The sequence below is a fragment of the Coregonus clupeaformis genome, chromosome 5, assembly GCF_020615455.1.
Source record: "Coregonus clupeaformis isolate EN_2021a chromosome 5, ASM2061545v1, whole genome shotgun sequence".
NCBI lineage: Eukaryota > Metazoa > Chordata > Actinopteri > Salmoniformes > Salmonidae > Coregonus > Coregonus clupeaformis.
In genome coordinates, this window is record NC_059196.1 from 16,135,553 (window position 1) to 16,154,018 (window position 18,466).

Consider the following 18,466-nt stretch of genomic DNA (forward strand, 5'->3'; position numbering starts at 1 on the left):
CCTCACTGTGTGTGCAGATGCACTCACACCAGCCTGCTGCCATTCCTGAGCAAGCTCTGCACTGGTGGTGCCCCGATCCTGCAGCTAAATCAACTTTAGTAGACGGTCCTGACACTTGCTGGACTTTCTTGGGCGCCCTGAAGCCTTCTTCACAACAATTGAACCTCTCTCCTTGAAGTTCTGATGATCCGATAAATGATTGATTTAGGTGCAATCTTACTAGCAGCAATATCCTTGCCTGTGAAGCCCTTTTTGTGCAAAGCAATGATGACAGCACGTGTTTCCTTGCAGGTAACCATGGTTAACAGAGGAAGAACAATGATTTCAAGCACTACCCTCCTTTTAAAGCTTCCAGTCTATTATTCTAACTCAATCAGCATGACAGAGTGATCTCCAGCCTTGTCCTCGTCAACACTCTCACCTGTGTTAACGAGAGAATCACTGACATGATGTCAGCTGGTCCTTTTGTGGCAGGGCTGAAATGCAGTTTGGGGATTAAGTTCATTTTCATGACAAAGAGGGATTTTGCAATTAATTGCAATTATTATTATTATTATTAATTTTTTTAGTAATTTAGCAGACGCTCTTATCCAGAGCGACTTACAGGAGCAATTACGGTGAAGTGCCTTGCTCAAGGACACCGACAGATTTTTCACCTAGTCGGCTCGGGGATTAGAACCAGCGACCTTTCGGTTACTGGCACAACACTCTTAACCACTAAGCTACCTGCCGCCCAATTTATCTGATCACTCTTCATAATATGTGGCCAGTGATTTCAATAGGCAGCAGCAGCCTCTAATGTGCTAGTGATGGCTATTTAACAGTCTGATGGCCTTGAGATGGAAGCTGTTTTTCATTCTCTCTGTCCCAGCTTTGATGCACCAGTACTGACCTCGCCTTCTGGATGATAGCGGGGTGAACAGGCAGTGGCTCGGGTGGTTGATGTCCTTGAAGATCTTTTTGGCCTTCTGTGACATCGGGTGCTGTATGTGTCTTGGAGGGCGGGTAGTTTGCTCCCGATAATGCGTTCGGCAGACCGCACCACCCTCTGGAGAGCCCTGCGGTTGCGGGCGGTGCAGTTGCCGTACCAGGTGATGATACAGCCCAACAGAATGCTCTCAATTGTGCATCTGTAAAAGTTTGTGAGGGTTTTAAGTGCCAAGCCAAATTTCTTCAGCCTCCTGAGGTTGAAGAGGCTCTGTTGCACCTTTTTCACCACACTGTCTGCGTGGGTGGACCATTTCAGTTTGTCGGTGATGTGTACGCCAAGGAACTTGAAGCTTTCCACCTTCTCCACTGCGGTCCCGTCGATGTGGATAGGGGGGTGCACCCTCTGCTGTTTCCTGAAGTCCACGATCATCTCCTTTGTTTTGTTGACGTTGAGTGAGAGGTTATTTTCCTGGCACCACACTCCCAGAGCCCTCACCTCCTCCCTGTAGGCGGTCTCGTCATTGTTGGCAATCAAGCCTACTACTGTTGTGTCGTCTGCAAACTTGATGATTGAGTTGGAGGCGTGCTTGGCCACGCAGTCATGGGTGAACAGGGTGTACAGGAGGGGGCTGAGCACGCACCCTTGTGAGGCCCCAGTGTTTAGGATCAGCGAAGTGGAGATGTTGTTTCCTACCTTCACCACCTGGGGGCGGCCCTTTCAGGAAGTCCCGGACCCAGTTGCACAAGGCGGGGTTCAGACCCAGGGCCTCGAGCTTGATGATGAGCTTGGGGGGTACTATGGTGTTGAATGCTGAGCTATAGTCAATGAACAGCATTCTTACATAGGTATTGCTCTTGTCCAGATGGGATAGGGCAGTGTGCAGAGTGTGGCGATTGCATCGTCTGTGGATCGATTGGGGCGGTAAGCAAATTGAAGTGGGTCTAGGGTGATAGGTAAGGTAGAGGTGATATGATCTTTGACTAGTCTCTCAAAGCACTTCATGATGACAGAATTGAGTGCTACAGGGCGATAGTCATTTAGTTCAGTTACCCATGCTTTCTTGGGTACAGGAACAATGGTGGCCATCTTGAAGCATGTGGGAACAGCAGACTGGGAAAGGGAGAGATTGAATATGTCCATAAACACACCAGCCAGCTGGTCTGCGCATGCTCTGAGGACGCGGCTAGGGATGCCGTCTGGGCGGGCAGCCTTGCTGGGGTTAAAATGCTTAAATGTCTTAATCATGTTGGCCATGGAGAAGGAGAGGCCACAGTCCTTGGTAGTGGGCCTCATCAGTGGCACTGTGTTATCCTCAAAGCAGGCGAAGAACGTGTTTAGCTTGTCTGGAAGCGAGACGTCAGTGTCGGCGAAGTGACTGGGATATGTTCCGGGTAGCTACATCTGATACTGGATTACTAGTAAACATCACACAGTAGATAAAAAAATTTAAAAGCCTGCAACGGGTATTGCTGCTCCCAAGTGTTTTCATTGCCTGCATAGCAACATAATTAATATCCTGTGGTTGTTGAAACCATAGAAATAGAATTACTCTAGTTCTGTGGTTGAAACGGTTAGCTTCCAACCAATAGCTTCATAGGAGTACACTGGCCGTAGTGTAGTAGGAGCAAAGCAATAATCAACATACAACAACACTCTGTCCATGTCTTGATTCACTGCACCTATCTGGTGTATGTGGCAATAATACATATATTTAATTAAAACTATAACTCACAAAACATGATTAAAAAACAATTATTTATTACTATCACACAACAGTATTTGATGGAATCGTACACACTACTGCAAGACAATGCAACTATACTCCCCTACATATGTATTTGGACAGTGAAGCTAAACATTTTAATTTGGCTCTATACTTCAGCATTTTGGGATATATTAGGAGACAGTACAGAATGTCAGCTTGAGGGTATTTTCATACATATCTGTTTTAATGTTTAGAAATTAAAGCACTTTATATCTAGTCCACCCATTTGAAGAAGTCGTTAGTATTTGGACAAATTCACTTAGTGTAAAGTAATCAAAAGTTTAGTATTTGGTTCCATATTCCTTGAACTCAAAGACTACATCAAGCTTATGGCTCATTATTTACGATTCATTCATGATTATCGATAATGTAAAGTGTTCAGAAACATATTCTATTCTTACTTACAATAAAATCTTGTAGGGTCACAAGCTTGATGTAATCATTGAGTGCAAATACGAAACGTTTGACAACTAATACACTAAGTGAATTTGTCCAAATACTTCTTCAAACGGTAAAACAGATATGTACAAAAATACCCTCAAATTAAAGGTGACATTCTGTACTGTCGCCTCATAGGAAACATTTGATCTAAAATGTAAAATGTTAGCTTCACTGTCTAAATAAATATTTAAAGGGATTGCTTTAGATAATTGAACAGAAAAACGAATTGAACGAAAACTCCCTGGTCAATTCTGTCAGCTACCTAGTGGGTGTGTTTTCTGGGATTTAATTACATTTATTGTGGGATCCACACCCGCAAATCTTATTGCACACCTTCATTTGGCAAGTCTGAATACCAACTACATCGAAGTGTGTAGGAAAGGCTTACATTTCCTAAATCTGAATCTGCCCCTATGTGAACATGTTTGAATGTGTAGTAAAATTGTGTCATTAGCGGTGATTGTGAATGATCTACTGTAATGTGATCTGATTGAATGGGGTTTTGTACTATGGAGTGTTATATGACAGTTAAAATACTAAAATATTCCTTCTTAACTACCGGCAATAGAAGATTCATCTGTTTGAGATCTCGTTACAAAATAATCCATAAAATGCTCAGTTTCTTCAGCAGAGCAATGTTATTAGGCCAGTGGGAGTACCCTGCTTTTAGGTCCCAATGTCCTCTCCTCGTACTTCTCTTCTCACAGGGCTAAAGACAAGACGGGTAAATAAACAGATGGAGGGATGAGACAGATCTGTTTCTACTCGTCCTCCTCTGTGCTGGAGCTCGGTGGTAGGAGGACACACTCCTGTCTTCGACTCTTGGACGCCCTCCTCTTCCTCCTCCCTGGCATCTTCAGCCTCCTGCGGATCACATCTAAGACACACAACACACACCCCTTATTAGAACAACTGCAAAAGAGGATTAACAGTAAGGACAACGCTCAGTTGTAAAAGTTTGGGCCCTATAAAATCAGTTATGATGAGGCTGATTTTTTTAATGTTATTTTTAGGTTTCCGTTTTTTCCGTTTTCAGGTTTTTGCTCTCAAAATCAATATTTATTTAATAGTAAAACAACAAAATCATATGTTCTAAGTCCACAACAATGCTTAAACCACAGCTGGAGACCACTTTTTAGGTCTGGTATAAATCTAAGAAATGTTGATATGTGGGTGTAGTTACCCTTTAATTCCAGTGTGCACCAGCAAGAGACTGTTGTTTGGTTAGCGATGTTTCTGTAGCGCTCATGTAAATGCAGAGTTTGCAAAACAAATGGCCACTGGATTGATTCAAATAATCATGATGTCATTCTTCCAGGTGAAGAATGATATTCTAGTAGTTGAATTTAATTGAGAAGGTTTTTGGGAAAGCCTTTCCAGAAGACGGTTATCATTACATTAGCATCATCGCTAACGGCTACACAAAGTGTAGACCAGGGATGGGCAACTAGACTTTTTAACCTTTTTTAAGGCCCTCTGATCAATTTCCCAAAAAATGTAAAAAAAAATTGGAACTCAGTCGGGGTCTCAACTTACTGTTGCAAGTTAAAATAGTAGCTTCTGCTACTATCTGTTGTATCTATTCATAGTCACTTTAATAACTCTACCTACATGTACATATTACCCCAATTAAAATGTGATTTGATTTGAATACAAGGTGCAATTTCGAAATGTGGTTGTGCATCAGCAGTTTTCCTCATTATGTCAGTCACTGACAGTCAGTCAATTAGCCCATGTCAGCAAAACATTTTTAGATTGCTAAGTTAGTTTAGCGGCCAGCTATCTAAACTTGTTATGTTCGAATTATCGGTCGGGGGGCCCCCATTGATTTTGTTAGTCAGTCTCACTCAGATGTCATATTCAAAACTGCAAACATTTCTCTCCACCCTATGGCAAAATGTGTAGAATTGGATGTAGATGTGGGTATGCAGACCCGCGAGCAACTGTGGCCCCTCATGATGAGTTCAGATTTTTTGTGGCCCCCACCCCCATCGAAGTTACTCATCCCTGGTATAGACATATTGTATGTGCGCACCACACACACATATACATACACGCACACGTTGTTCATGTATAATGATAATCTTACGCAAATTAAAAATGTTCTAAGTTCAATACCTTTAGTTGATTTCTTACTAAGTTAAATATCTTTTTTTATATTGTTGAATTCCATTTTAATGTCTGCATTCCGTGATTCCGTCCACATTCTACGCAACGCAGATTTTATAGGGCCCTACGAAGTGTGTGTTGAGGAGGGGGGGGATGTGTGAGCCCCAATGAACCCACCTGCCACCCTGTCGTAGTCCTGCTTGGGGTCGTGCCAGTACATGCTGGGCGTTGTGCGCCAGTGGCGGTAGAGGCGTGTGTGGAGCACGGACAGCACCAGCAGCACCAGGAGGAAGCCCAACGCCGCTGCCGCCCACAACGCCTCGTCTGTCCGCGGAGTGGGCGGCATCCTGTCACCGGGTCCAGCCGCAGCACCCCCTAGCGGAGCTACCGTCTCAGTGCACTCGCAGTGGCCCACCCTACCATCACAGTCTGCTCTCCTGTCCTGGCTTTTAGCCTGAGTGACAGCCAGCTGCTTGGGCTGAGTCTGAGAAAGATGCTTTTTCCACTTGGTTGGAGACTTAAGGTGCTGTATCTCTCCCTCGTTTCTGCTGCTCTTCACCTCTCTCTCCTGGACGTCTCCAGTTTTCCCGCTCTGCCTCTTGTCCTCTGCTTCGTTCTGGTTCACCCAGTCTTTTTCTCTCACTTTGCCTCTGGGATCTTTTTCATTAGTGTAATTTTCTCTGCGGCGAGATTGAGTCACTTTGAGTCCTCGGTCCGTGCCTCTCTGTGTAGCCCTCAGTGTGGATGGGCTCTGTGCTTCAGGTTTGAGCGTGGTTCCATGTTTCTGGACTCTGTTCGGCTCGGTTCTGTCCAGGATGGCCCGTCTCTTCTTCTCCTTCCCCTCCTTCCTGAGTGTAGCTCGGCTCTTGCGGACCCTCCCTCTCCCCCAGTCTGCCACCTCCAACCGTCCATCCAGGAGCAGAGAGAGGGACTCCTCACAGCACTGCCTCAGAGACTCGTGATGATCAACAAAAAGGTACACTCAGTAAATCATCCAAACAGTAAAATCATTCTACGACAGCTTCAGGGCATCACGTTACTTGACACCAGTGGTATTCAAAGTCGGGGTCGCGACCCTGGTTGCGGGGGAATTGCAGTGGGTTCGCCAAATACCAAAAATGTCAGAGTACAGATAATTTTATGTATATTGGTTCTTTTAATTTGGTTAAAAGCGATGAAAATGTAATGAATTTAAGGTTATTTGTTGATGTGAAAATCAAAATGTACAGATTTGATTGTTGTGTCAGTAGATTTGGGGTGGAATGGGGTCCCCAGAAATTCTGGCAAAAGAAATGTGGTTCCCACTGAAAAAGTTTGAATACCACTGCTTTATGCTGTCTTTCAAACTTTCAACCATGTAGTGCCCTCTCCTCTCTCTGTCTTCTGGCTCACCTTTTGCTTTGGGTATGCGTGTTTGTGATCTGCAGGATGGGTCAACAGCAAGTTATACTGTCTGCTTTGACCCACGTCGCCACGGTTATCGTGTGCCGCTGTCAACTGCAGCCAATCACAGACCTCCAGCGTGGTCACGTGGGACAGCTCCAGCGTGCGACCCCAGGACACCAGCGCTAACGGCTTCAACAGGAGAGAGAATCAGTCACCACAGGGTTATGTTCAGTAGGCACCAAAAGGAAGAAAATGGGTAAGTGCTATCTTTATTTATCCAATAAGAAACGTTCGCTTTCCCCCTTGTTTTGTAACTGTGTGCCCTAATGAACACAACCCTCATTTCAATGACAGGGCACTCTGAAGATGTATTATACTGTGTTCCCCATTGATAGAAGGAACATTCCGGTGTCTTGTTTTGACTTTGTCTATGCATCTGTTGGGGTGTCAATTGAATGCCCTGCTATCATAGTTGACATGGTTTGTGAGGTGGTGTCTGTTTTCAGTGTAATCTATAATCAGGGTCAACTATGCCACTACGGCGTGCCATTGTGGGTTTTCTAGAATCCTATTGGTAAGGATATGGTTCCCTTGGGATTTCAGCACATCTATTGGGATATCAGCCATTTCACAAGCTAGTACAGAGTAGATGGTAAATCACTTCTACTGATATCTTAGTGTAAGTAAAGGCAATGTTTCCTTTGAGATTGACTTTATCATGTGTGGTGACTCACTCACCCGGTATGTGCTGAGGTCAGGGTGTGGCGTTATGATATAGTCAGACAGACAGCAGTGTCCCAGGACAGACAGCAGGTCACGCTGACGAACAGGAGCACATGGATGGTACAGCAACACTGTTGCTCCATGCTGCAAACACACACACACATCAACAGTAGAGACTGATTAGAGTTGGACAATCTGTTGTGGCAATACTGGACTAATTAAACATATTAGCTACAGTGGGGAGAACAAGTATTTGATACACTGCTGATTTTGCAGGTTTTCCTACTTACAAAGCATGTAGAGGCCTGTAATTTTTATCATAGGTACACTTCAACTGTGAGAGACGGAATCTAAAACAAAAATCCAGAAAATCACATTGTATGATTTTTAAGTAATGAATTTGCATTTTATTGCATGACATAAGTATTTGATCACCTACCAACCAGTAAGAATTCCGGCTCTCACAGACCTGTTAGTTTTTCTTTAAGAAGCCCTCCTGTTCTCCACTCATTACCTGTATTAACTGCACCTGTTTGAACTCGTTACCTGTATAAAAGACACCTGTCCACACACTCAATCAAACAGACTCCAACCTCTCCACAATGGCCAAGACCAGAGAGCTGTGTAAGGACATCAGGGATAAAATTGTAGACCTGAACAAGGCTGGGATGGGCTACAGGACAATAGGCAAGTAGCTTGGTGAGAAGGCAACAACTGTTGGCGCAATTATTAGAAAATGGAAGAAGCTCAAGATGACGGTCAATCACCCTCAGTCTGGGGCTCCATGCAAGATCTCACCTCGTGGGGCATCAATGATCATGAGGAAGGTGAGGGATCAGCCCAGAACTACACGGCAGGACCTGGTCAATGACCTGAAGAGAGCTGGGACCACAGTCTCAAAGAAAACCATTAGTAACACACTACGCCGTCATGGATTAAAATCCTGCAGCGCATGCAAGGTCCCCCTGCTCAAGCCAGCGCATGTCCAGGCCCGTCTGAAGTTTGCCAATGACCATCTGGATGATCCAGAGGAGGAATGGGAGAAGGTCATGTGGTCTGATGAGACAAAAATAGAGCTTTTTGGTCTAAACTCCACTCGCCGTGTTTGGAGGAAGAAGGATGAGTACAACCCCAAGAACACCATCCCAACCGTGAAGCATGGAGGTGGAAACATCATTATTTGGGGATGCTTTTCTGCAAAGGGGACAGGACGACTGCACCGTATTGAGGGGAGGATGGATGGGGCCATGTATCGCGAGATCTTGGCCAACAACCTCCTTCCCTCAGTAAGAGCATTGAAGATGGGTCGTGGCTGGGTCTTCCAGCATGACAACGACCCGAAACACACAGCCAGGGCAACTAAGGAGTGGCTCCGTAAGAAGCATCTCAAGGTCCTGGAGTGGCCTAGCCAGTCTCCAGACCTGAACCCAATAGAAAATCTTTGGAGGGAGCTGAAAGTCCGTATTGCCCAGCGACAGCCCCGAAACCTGAAGGATCTGGAGAAGGTCTGTATGGAGGAGTGGGCCAAAATCCCTGCTGCAGTGTGTGCAAACCTGGTCAAGATCTACAGGAAATGTATGATCTCTGTAATTGCAAACAAAGGTTTCTGTACCAAATATTAAGTTCTATTTTTCTGATGTATCAAATACTTATGTCATGCAATAAAATGCAAATGCATTACTTAAGAATCATACAATGTGTTTTTCTGGATTTTTGTTTTAGATTCCGTCTCTCACAGTTGAAGTGTACCTATGATAAAAATTACAGACCTCTACATGCTTTGTAAGTAGGAAAACCTGCAAAATCGGCAGTGTATCAAATACTTGTTCTCCACACTGTATCTCTGTGAGGTTGTGTGTGTGTGTGTGGTGTCATGGTTTTAGTGGTTACCTGCAGGTTGTTGAGCCAGCGTTGAGGGGGGCAGTACAGGTACTCTCCACTCTCTGCCCCTACAGTCCGGTGAGCACCACTACAGAAACCACCCACAAAATGACTGTACACTAAATGGCATGCAACACAGGAATTGACATTAAGCCCTCAGAGGCACTTGCCCATCAGGCAGGTCAGGAGCAGTTTTTATTTATGGTTATGGCAACTTGCCCAGAAAATGTATTTGGCTGTTTACATACAGATTTATTACATAGTCACATTAAAGAGTTATTACAAAGTAATATAAATGAATATTTGCATGAGAAATGGAGTGCACATTTAACAGCCTGTCATAATTAACTGTATTTGACACATGTTCCCAGGTGAGTGTGTATGGTGTGTACTTGGTGATGTAACACTTTCTGTGTGTGTCCGTCCGCAGCATCTTACCTGTTGGGGATAGTGTGATTGTAGGTGATCGGTGTGTCCATGCAGACGTGCTCGATCGGCTGAGGTCAGACAGGAAAAGAGGGCAGACTTATGTATCAGCGCCATTTGCAGATAAAAATGTAATGAAGAGACCAGGCGTGATTTCTCATTCTGTATTTCAGAGAGGCATGTTTAGTTCTACATAATAAATTTCTATGTGAACGTTCTGCAACGCTGCGCCCTGCTGAACGGGGCCCAGGATTAGGCAACGTCTGCATCCTATCCTTCCTGACAGAAACACTGTGGTATGTTGTCTAGTTGTTGTTTTTGCAGACGTGCCCTAAGTAATTGCCTCTCAGGGATAATTCTGTTTTTATTGAATTAAATTGAATTGAACAATCAGGTCATGCGCCCTCTCTAGCAGGAAATGAGCTGGTGGCTCATTATAGTATATTTGTGTAAAGAATCAGTCGCTCCAAAGACTTATCAGTAATAGCTACACTGTGATCTAAGTGTTTGGAAAGAATGTGTTCCTAACGAAAGATAATGCTAGCTCATTGTGTTTTCTGTTTGCCAAGTTGATTGATTTACCTGTGGGGGATACTTTGTGTCAATGCTAGGAATCTTCTGCAAACAGAGGAGAAAGACCTGGTTTACACTGTGTTTCAGCAATGGATTTGCTCGGGAAAATGCACACAACAAATGCACAATATTAAGCCAAGTGAACAAGATAAATAGGCTACATAATCATCAATGCTCAAGTTTGTGTTAAGTGAACATGTAATTCATGCTTACAGTAGTGTACTACCAATCCGTATGTATGTTATGTGGAACACTGGTTAATAGTTCAAGTGGCTAGCTCCATGGTTACCTGAGTGGTGGACTCAGGCCAGGAAATCACAGGACAGCTCCACGCAAGTGAGGGGGGCAGGTCTCTCCCCAGCAAGAGCTGTCAGTCACAGAAAAATCATACAGATACAAAACTGTCACAGTTTGCTTGCGGTCTAGAGTGGTAACATAAAATCGATGGCACATATATTCATCATGTCATTGCATTGACGTGATAGCTATGGTTTTTCTTCTTGGTCATTATCCAGATTGTCTAGCTATTATACTTGAAGCAGGCAATACAAAGTGAAGTGATGTGACATATGGCCAGAGGTGTAAAGTACTTAAGTAAAAATACTTTCAAGTATCAAGTACTACTTAAGTAGTTTTTTGGGGTATCTGTACTTTACTTTACTATTTATATTTTTGACAACTTTTACTTCACTACATTCCTATAGAAAATAATGTACTTTTTACTCCATAAATTTTCCCTGACACCCAAAAGTACTCGCTACATTTTGAATGCTTAGCAGGACAGAAAATGTGTCCAATTCACGCACTTATCAAGAGAACATCCCTGGTCATCCCTACTGCCTCTGATCTGGCAGACTCACTAAACACACATGCTTCGTTTGTAAATTATGTCTGAGTGTTGAGAGTATGCCCCTGGCAACAAAAAAACAAGAAAATAGTGTAGTCTGGTTACTTGGTGACTTTCACTTTTACTTGAGTCATTTTCTATTAAGGAATCTTTACTTTTACTCAAGTATGACAATTGGGTACTTTTTCCACCACTGCATATGGCAGTATAAAATAGTCCATAATGATTCATATTGTACCTTGCCATTGTCACAGGCCTGCCACATCGAACTAGCAGCACGAGACAGAACCAAGCACAGCCACAGTCCGGACAGCAGAGTCGACACTGGTGGAGACATTCTGCTCCATTCAGTGGAGCGCGCGCGAGTCACGGCGTTGTGATGATCTTAAGGGATGTATGTTTGAGTTAATCTCTTTAGCTAAATACATATTTTTTCTAAACAACTATTAGTCAACATGTGGATCATCCCATCGCTGTAGCTCCCACGTCTAGAACCATCGGCGCGAGCTACTGCAAAATCCCTCTCTGTTGGCACTGAGCGCAAACATCCAGTGCAAAGCGAGGCATTGATGCTGTTACAGCAGAGGTATCCGTCAAAATACAGTATTCGAAGGGGTCCTTTTTTCTTTACCATACGGTTCACATTAGCACTGGCTACGGAAACGCAAAGGGGTCAGAAAATGTAGGTTCTTTTTTCATGGTCTCTACTAATTTCTTCCACACGGTGGCGCCAAATTATCACGTAACCGTCTGAACGCTGGCAACCATGGACAGACGATTTTTACGCGCTTCAGCGCTCGGCGGTCCCATACTGTGAGCTTGTGTGGCCTACCACTTCGCAGCTGAGCAGTTGTTGCTCCTAGATGTTTCCACTTCACAATAACAGCACTTACAGTTGACTGGGCAGCTCTTGCAGGGCAGAAATTTAACGAACTGACTTGTTGGAAAGGAGGCATGCTATGATGGTGTGACTGTTGAAAGTCACTGAGCTCTTCAGTATGGGCCATTCTACTGCCAATGTTTGTCTATGGAGATTGCATGGCCATGTGCTCGATTTTATACATCTGTCAGCAACTGGTGTGTACTTTATTCCATGGTCATTAGTAACTTTATTCAATGCATTCATTTGGTCAGTGCGTCCTCATGCATTCTTTGGAAAAGTCCAAAGAATTCAGCCTAATTAGTTATGATTTCCTTTATGACCCCATTTGCGACCATGTCATGTGTATATATAGTTGTCTAAACAAGTCTGAGGCGCTGCGTGCTAATGGTTAGTTTGGCTGTCTGTAAATAAATGGGCAGGTTTTAGGTTGATTCTGGTGAGTGATTGGATAGCATGCACTGCAGCGCGCTTCAGATAATTTGATTACTGCCAGCAGTGATTAGACTTCGCCGGCAGTGGTCTCATGTGGGCATGATTGTAATCCAAACCCAACCATTGTGTAAATCGTGATGACCTCAGTTACATAAATCTCACAAAACTCACAGAAATTATCCTACTTACACTTTTTAGTTCATTTTGGCACTGGAATAAATCTTTCTGATTAATATCAATGCCACATAGGCCGTTTTCAAACAGATAAGTTGATGTTTGCCTTCAGTTGTTGCTCTTTAAAGTAATTCATACAAATATTGGTATTTGAGTTGTGATTGGGGTATATTGACAAAAATATCAGTAAAGTGTTGGATGTACAGCTATTTCTTTTCAAATGCCCTCGGACCCCCTTACAAGGGTGTTGACCTGGAGGCAGGCACCATGCGGGTGCATCCCACATTCCATGTGTCCCTCCTCTAGCCTGTTGCCACCTGTCCCCTGGCTCCCCCTCCTCGTCCTGTTCCCCCGCTGCGCCTCGTCGGAGGGCAGCTTGCTTTGACTGTGGACCGGATCCTGGACTGCCGGCTGTTGGGGAGGGATCTCCAATTTCTGGTGGACTGGGAGGGTTATGGGCCTGTTACAGGAGGTGGTCGCAGTTCCGGAGCGACCCACTAGGTGTCATCCTCCGACAACCTTAGGCACCTCCTCACTCACAGTCGGGACTAATCATCCTCCGTTTGGTGTCACTTGTGTCTACCTGTTCACCTGTGTATTTATGCCCTCACTTCCCTGTGTTCCCTTGCTCTGTTTTCTCTGATAGTTTCTCGATGTCAAACAGTACTAATCAGTGTTTGATCACAAGACGAATGTACAGGTACTTGAGAAGTGTTCTCCCTATTTCGTTGTTGTTTTCAGTCCTAGTCAGTATTTCGTATTTTTGCTGTCAGCCTGTTTTTGGAGACCAATTTGCTCCTCCTTTATTTTGTCGTGATAAGGCCTGTTATTTTTTATCCTGGCCTTGGGACCACCAGTAAAGTTCCTTGTTTCACCTTCTTTGCCTACTGCCTACTGTCTATCCTGCACCGCACCTGGGTCACACCTCACCCCAACCCTTACACACATCCATTACATTCACTCATTAAAGGTAAAGTATGAACTAACTAAATAGGTGAGGTATCTACTGACATGTACTTTACTGGTGTCAATTATGCAATAACCTATTTTTCTTCTTGTACATAGGATTCCAGTTCATCCTCTTCCTCCTCCTCCTCCTCTGACAGCAGCTCTTCAGACAGTGAAGTAAGCTATGCAAATCTTTTAACATGTGACCTAATGTTCATCGTCATCATCACATCAGATCTGGGCTTGATTAAGCATGTCTTGTGCAATTGAACCAATAGAACAGTCACAAAAGTGTGAACCCTGCCCATCTGGCACTCCAGTGGAATGAGTCACTGAACAAACAGAGAGAGAGGACGTTTTGCTTGGATTGGGCCATGTGTTTAGTTTTAGACAAGTATCTTGTCCATGAGAAGCCAAAAGGAGACTTGAATCCTCCAAGGAAACAATTAAAGTGAAAGGAAGCCTAATTGGTTTATAGAGCGTGTCTTGGCAACGCTGGTATCTACCCTGAAACCAATCCATTGTTTATTTAATCCTGGGAATACTCTTGCCAAGCGTATCCAAATTAGGTCCCTTGCCATAACACACAGCTTTATAAAGTGGATTTAGTATCGTCTTACTACAGTGCCTTCGGAAAGTATTCAGACCACTTGACTTTTTCAAAATGTTGTTACGTTACAGACTTATTCTAAAATAGATTAAATTGTCCCCCCCCCCCATCAATCTACACACAATACCCCATAATGACAAAGCAAAAACAGGCTTTTAGAAATAAAAAACGGAAATATCACATTTACATAAGTATTCAGATCCTTTACTCAGTACTTTGTTGAAGCACCTTTGGCAGCGATTACAGCCTTGAGTCTTCTTGGGTATGACGCTACAAGCTTGGCACACCTTTGGGGAGTTTCTCCCATTCTTCTTTGCAGATCCTCTCAAGCTCTGTCAGATTGGATGGGGAGTGTTGCTGCACAGCTATTTTCAGGTCTCTCCAGAGATGTTCGATTGGGTTCAAGTCCGGGCTCTGGCTGGGCCACTCAAGGACATTCAGAGACTTGTCCCGAAGCCACTTCTGCGTTGTCTTGGCTGTGTGCTTAGGGTCATTGTCCTGTTGGAAGGTGAACATTCACCCCAGAGTGACGATCGGGTTCTTGGTCACCTCCCTGACCAAGGCCCTTCTCCCCCGATTGCTCAGTTTGGCCGAGATGCCAGCTCTAGGAAGAGTCTTGGTGGTTCCAAACTTCTTCCATTTTAAGAATGATGGAGGCGACTGTATTCTTGGGGACCTTCAATGCTGCAGAAATGTTTTGGTACCCTTCCCCAGATCTGTGCCTCGACACAATCCTGTCTCGGAGCTCTACGGACAATTCCTTCGACCTCCTGGCTTGGTTTTTGCTCTGACATGCACTGTCCAAATCATGTCCAATCAATTAAATTTACCACAGGTGGACTCCAATCAAATTATAGAAACATCTCAAGGATGATCAATGTAAACAGGATGCACCTGAGCTCAATTTTGAGTCTCATAGCAAAGGGTCTGAATACTTATTTAAATAAGGTATTTCAGTTTTTTATTTTTTATAAATTTGCAAACATTTCTAAAAACCAGTTTTCCCTTTGTCATTATGGGGTATTGTGTGTAGATTCATGAGGGGGCAAAAATATTTAATACATTTTAGAATAAGGCTGTAACGTAACAAAATGTGGAAAAAGGGAATGGGTCTGAATACTTTCCGAATGCACTGTATGTCACATTGGGCTGGGCAGTTTGTATTTGATAAAAAAGTGACCAATCTAATTGCTGATGTAAGCTTTATTTAATCTTTAATTCTTCTCACTTTTTGATGTCCAATCATTTAGATGTGTCTTTCATTCAGAAAAACACATTTAATCACATTTTTGGGAAATTGGGCTCGGAAAATGAATGCAGCTGTTTATTTTAATATAAAATAAGCATATAATCATTTTGAAGTAATGTTTGTTAAGATTTGCATTGATTATCGATAGCAGGTACTTTGATACCACAATAGAATCTCAACTGCCAGCGTTGTATGCTGGTCTGGAACAATGGCACTATGTTCTGTTAGTGTTAGTTAGCAGGAGACTCAGGTTTACATGCTTGAGATATGTGGGGTTGAAAGACTAGCTGAAAGACTAAAAGCCACAATGAAACCCATATGGTAGGTGTGCTGTGACCCTCGGGACCCAGATCTAAGATAGACATAGGAAACACACCCAGTCATAACCTGTTGAGCTGGTGCCCACAAGATTAGGAAGCAGAGAGGTCCCTTACCACTGCTGTGGTAGGGATTTGCTTTCTATCTGGAATATGCACCGATATGATCCGTCAAAACACTCTGCCATAGCAGCAAACAAACAAACAAACTAATATGCATAAGGTGGATGTACCTATATGTGAATGGTGTGTGTGTGTGTGTGTGTGTGTGTGTGTGTGTGTGTGTATAAGTCATTTTATTAGTCATGAATAATAAAACAAGGATGGATACACCTGGCAGGTGGAACCTGATAGAACCCATTCTTTTAGATGCTGAGTCATCGTGCTTGTTTATTTCTGTTGAATGAATCTCTTTGTCACTGCAGGTCCTAGATTAAATCTATGTTTACGACTATGTCTTTAAACAAAAGTACACCCAGAGATCTAAAAGATAGATGTATCCATTGTTCCTACTATACCTCCGTCCTACCTGTCAGTGTATGTTTTCTTCTGTCTTGCAGTGAGTGCAACTTCTGTCTGTCCTTCTGTAGGATAAGAAGAAGAAGAAGAAGAAGAAGAAGAAGAAGAAGAAGAAGAAGAAGAAGAAGAAGAAGAAGGAGGAAAAGAAAGAAGGTGCTGGGGATATCATAGTACATGATGTAGCCTTCATATCTGAGCCTGGTGAGTGACACCTGTGTTTTGTATGTCCGTGCGTGTGTACTGAAGGTAGTTGACCTACTGTCTTTATACACAAATGACCCCACCTTGTCAAACAACCATTACACCTACTGTACCTGCCTACTGCTCAAGTGACACATTCACCTCATTTCACATGATATGTATAGACTCCATGTTTAAGGCACCATTATTTATAATAAAGCAATGATGGGAGGAATATGGGTAGGCAAGGGGAGGGTGGGGTAGGTGGATAGGTGGTAATTACAGTCCAAAGAGCATTGAGTCATACATTTGATTGTAATTTTGTTGACTTTGCACCACACCATGGATTTTATCCCTAGAGGAGGTGGCCACATTTGTTTTTAGATCAAGTTGCTTGTACAGCAAGAATGAAAGAGAGGGTGTTTTATCTGAACATGTGCATTGTTTATGTTCAATCAATCATCTTTTATACAGAAACACCACAAAAACATACAGAACAATGATAATCTTATAAATCTTATATTCTTGGTCACTGAAACATATTGACTGGTTGTTTTCAGGGCTTGAAGGCTGCACTGATCTAAACCATGAGGAAACAGAGAAGAAAGAGGATGTGAGTGGGTTTCATAACGTTTTGTATTATGTCATTTCGTATCATCATCAAGGCCAATTTCCTTTTCCAGGAGCAACATTAATACTCTATATCGCAGAGTAAGTCAGCGTTCACTTCAATGTTACCATGGCAGGATTTAGAACATGCATTTTTGTCCCCACCTCTTAGAATTCAGGCTCAGACAGTGAAGAGAAGAAGAAGAAGAAGAAGAAGAAGAAGAAGAAGAAGAAGAAGGTTTGATTCAACATGAGATCAGATAAACATGTGGTGCCCATTTTGTCTACACAGCACACTAACTATTTGTTCAAATTATTTTTCAGGATTCCAGCTCCTCATCTTCATCCTCTGATAGCTCTTCATCCTCCTCATCCTCGGACAGCGACAAGGACAAGAAGAAGAAGAAGAAGAAGAAGAAGAAGGTAAGGACATTTCTCATTGCAACAACGTGGCTAAACAATATCAAAGTGTTATAAACAGGATATCATTCCTCTACCAAATCAACAAATCTGACTGAACAATATGACCTGACGTCCTGACTTATGGACATTTCTCTTCTAGGATTCTGGCTGCTCTTCCGACAGCGAGGCAGACAAAAAGAAGGTGATATACAGTACCAGATTAGGAGTTCAAGCGTGTTAATCTCAGCTTGTTACCTGTATAAAAGACACCTGTCCACAGAAGCAATCAATCAATCAGATTCCAAACTCTCCACCATGGCCAAGACCAAAGAGCTCTCCAAGGATGTCAGGGACAAGATTGTAGACCTACACAAGGCAGGAATGGGCTACAAGACCATCGCCAAGCAGCTTGGTGAGAAGGTGACAACAGTTGGAAGTGGTCATAATGTGGTCCATCAATGGTCATAATAAGTATGATTTGCTTATTTTACATGCATTTCTTAACCAAAATCAACTGTTAAACTCTGAGCAGTTGTTTTGGACCCAGTACCACATCGGCTGAGCTTAAGTGGTACCCACTCCGTGGAAAGAGCAATGTTTCGTACACTCAGTGTATATCTTTTTTTGCCTTTCTTTGCCTGCTGTTGCTCTGGCTCTGTAACAGTCACGTTGTTAATGTACACCTGTATCAGAATCCCACGGTTATTACCTTTCTAACATTACTAAGCATGTGTTTGTAAGACTTATAGTTTTGAAATCTAAATGTATCTAATGAAGGTAGTTTACAATATATGTGTCGCTTAGAAAATGTCAGTAGAGTGTCAGAGATTAGTAGGTTAAAGTTACAAAGGAATTCAACCTCTCACTCTTTCTCAGGGCTCTGCATCTGAGAGTGATGGTGATGACAAGGTAAAACACAAACATATCTACAAACGGACACTTGTCTCCTCACTTTGAATTTAAACTCTCTCTGTATCCACTGAATGACTTTCTCTGTTGTAATACCCTCTCCCCTATCACAGTGCAAGAAAGACAAAGCAAAGGAGGGTGGCACAACAGCT

At 43.2% G+C, this 18,466-nt stretch overlaps 1 protein-coding gene and 1 long non-coding RNA gene across 3 annotated transcripts; one reads left to right on the forward strand and one right to left on the reverse strand.

The window, feature by feature from the left end:
* Nucleotides 1–2,914: 2,914 nt before the first annotated feature.
* On the reverse strand, nucleotides 2,915–11,731 carry tp53i13 (tumor protein p53 inducible protein 13). Of its 2 annotated transcripts, none has more exons than XM_041875404.2 (9): nucleotides 11,321–11,731; nucleotides 10,525–10,602; nucleotides 10,245–10,277; nucleotides 9,675–9,733; nucleotides 9,246–9,324; nucleotides 7,371–7,499; nucleotides 6,639–6,821; nucleotides 5,424–6,201; nucleotides 2,915–4,014 (listed from the first exon to the last, which is right to left on the reverse strand). In XM_041875404.2, exons 1-9 carry the CDS (start codon nucleotides 11,417–11,419, stop codon nucleotides 3,899–3,901), a joined length of 1,554 nt encoding a protein of 517 aa, XP_041731338.2. In that variant the 5' UTR covers nucleotides 11,420–11,731; the 3' UTR covers nucleotides 2,915–3,898. The 2 variants fall into 2 exon arrangements, with proteins under 2 accessions (XP_041731338.2, XP_041731334.2); XM_041875400.2 differs by having other exon boundaries at nucleotides 10,245–10,280.
* On the forward strand, nucleotides 6,812–17,007 carry LOC123484802. The gene is made up of 4 exons (XR_006658712.1): nucleotides 6,812–6,888; nucleotides 13,637–13,696; nucleotides 16,286–16,415; nucleotides 16,955–17,007. It is a non-coding gene; the product is annotated as an uncharacterized LOC123484802 (long non-coding RNA).
* Nucleotides 17,008–18,466: the final 1,459 nt, after the last annotated feature.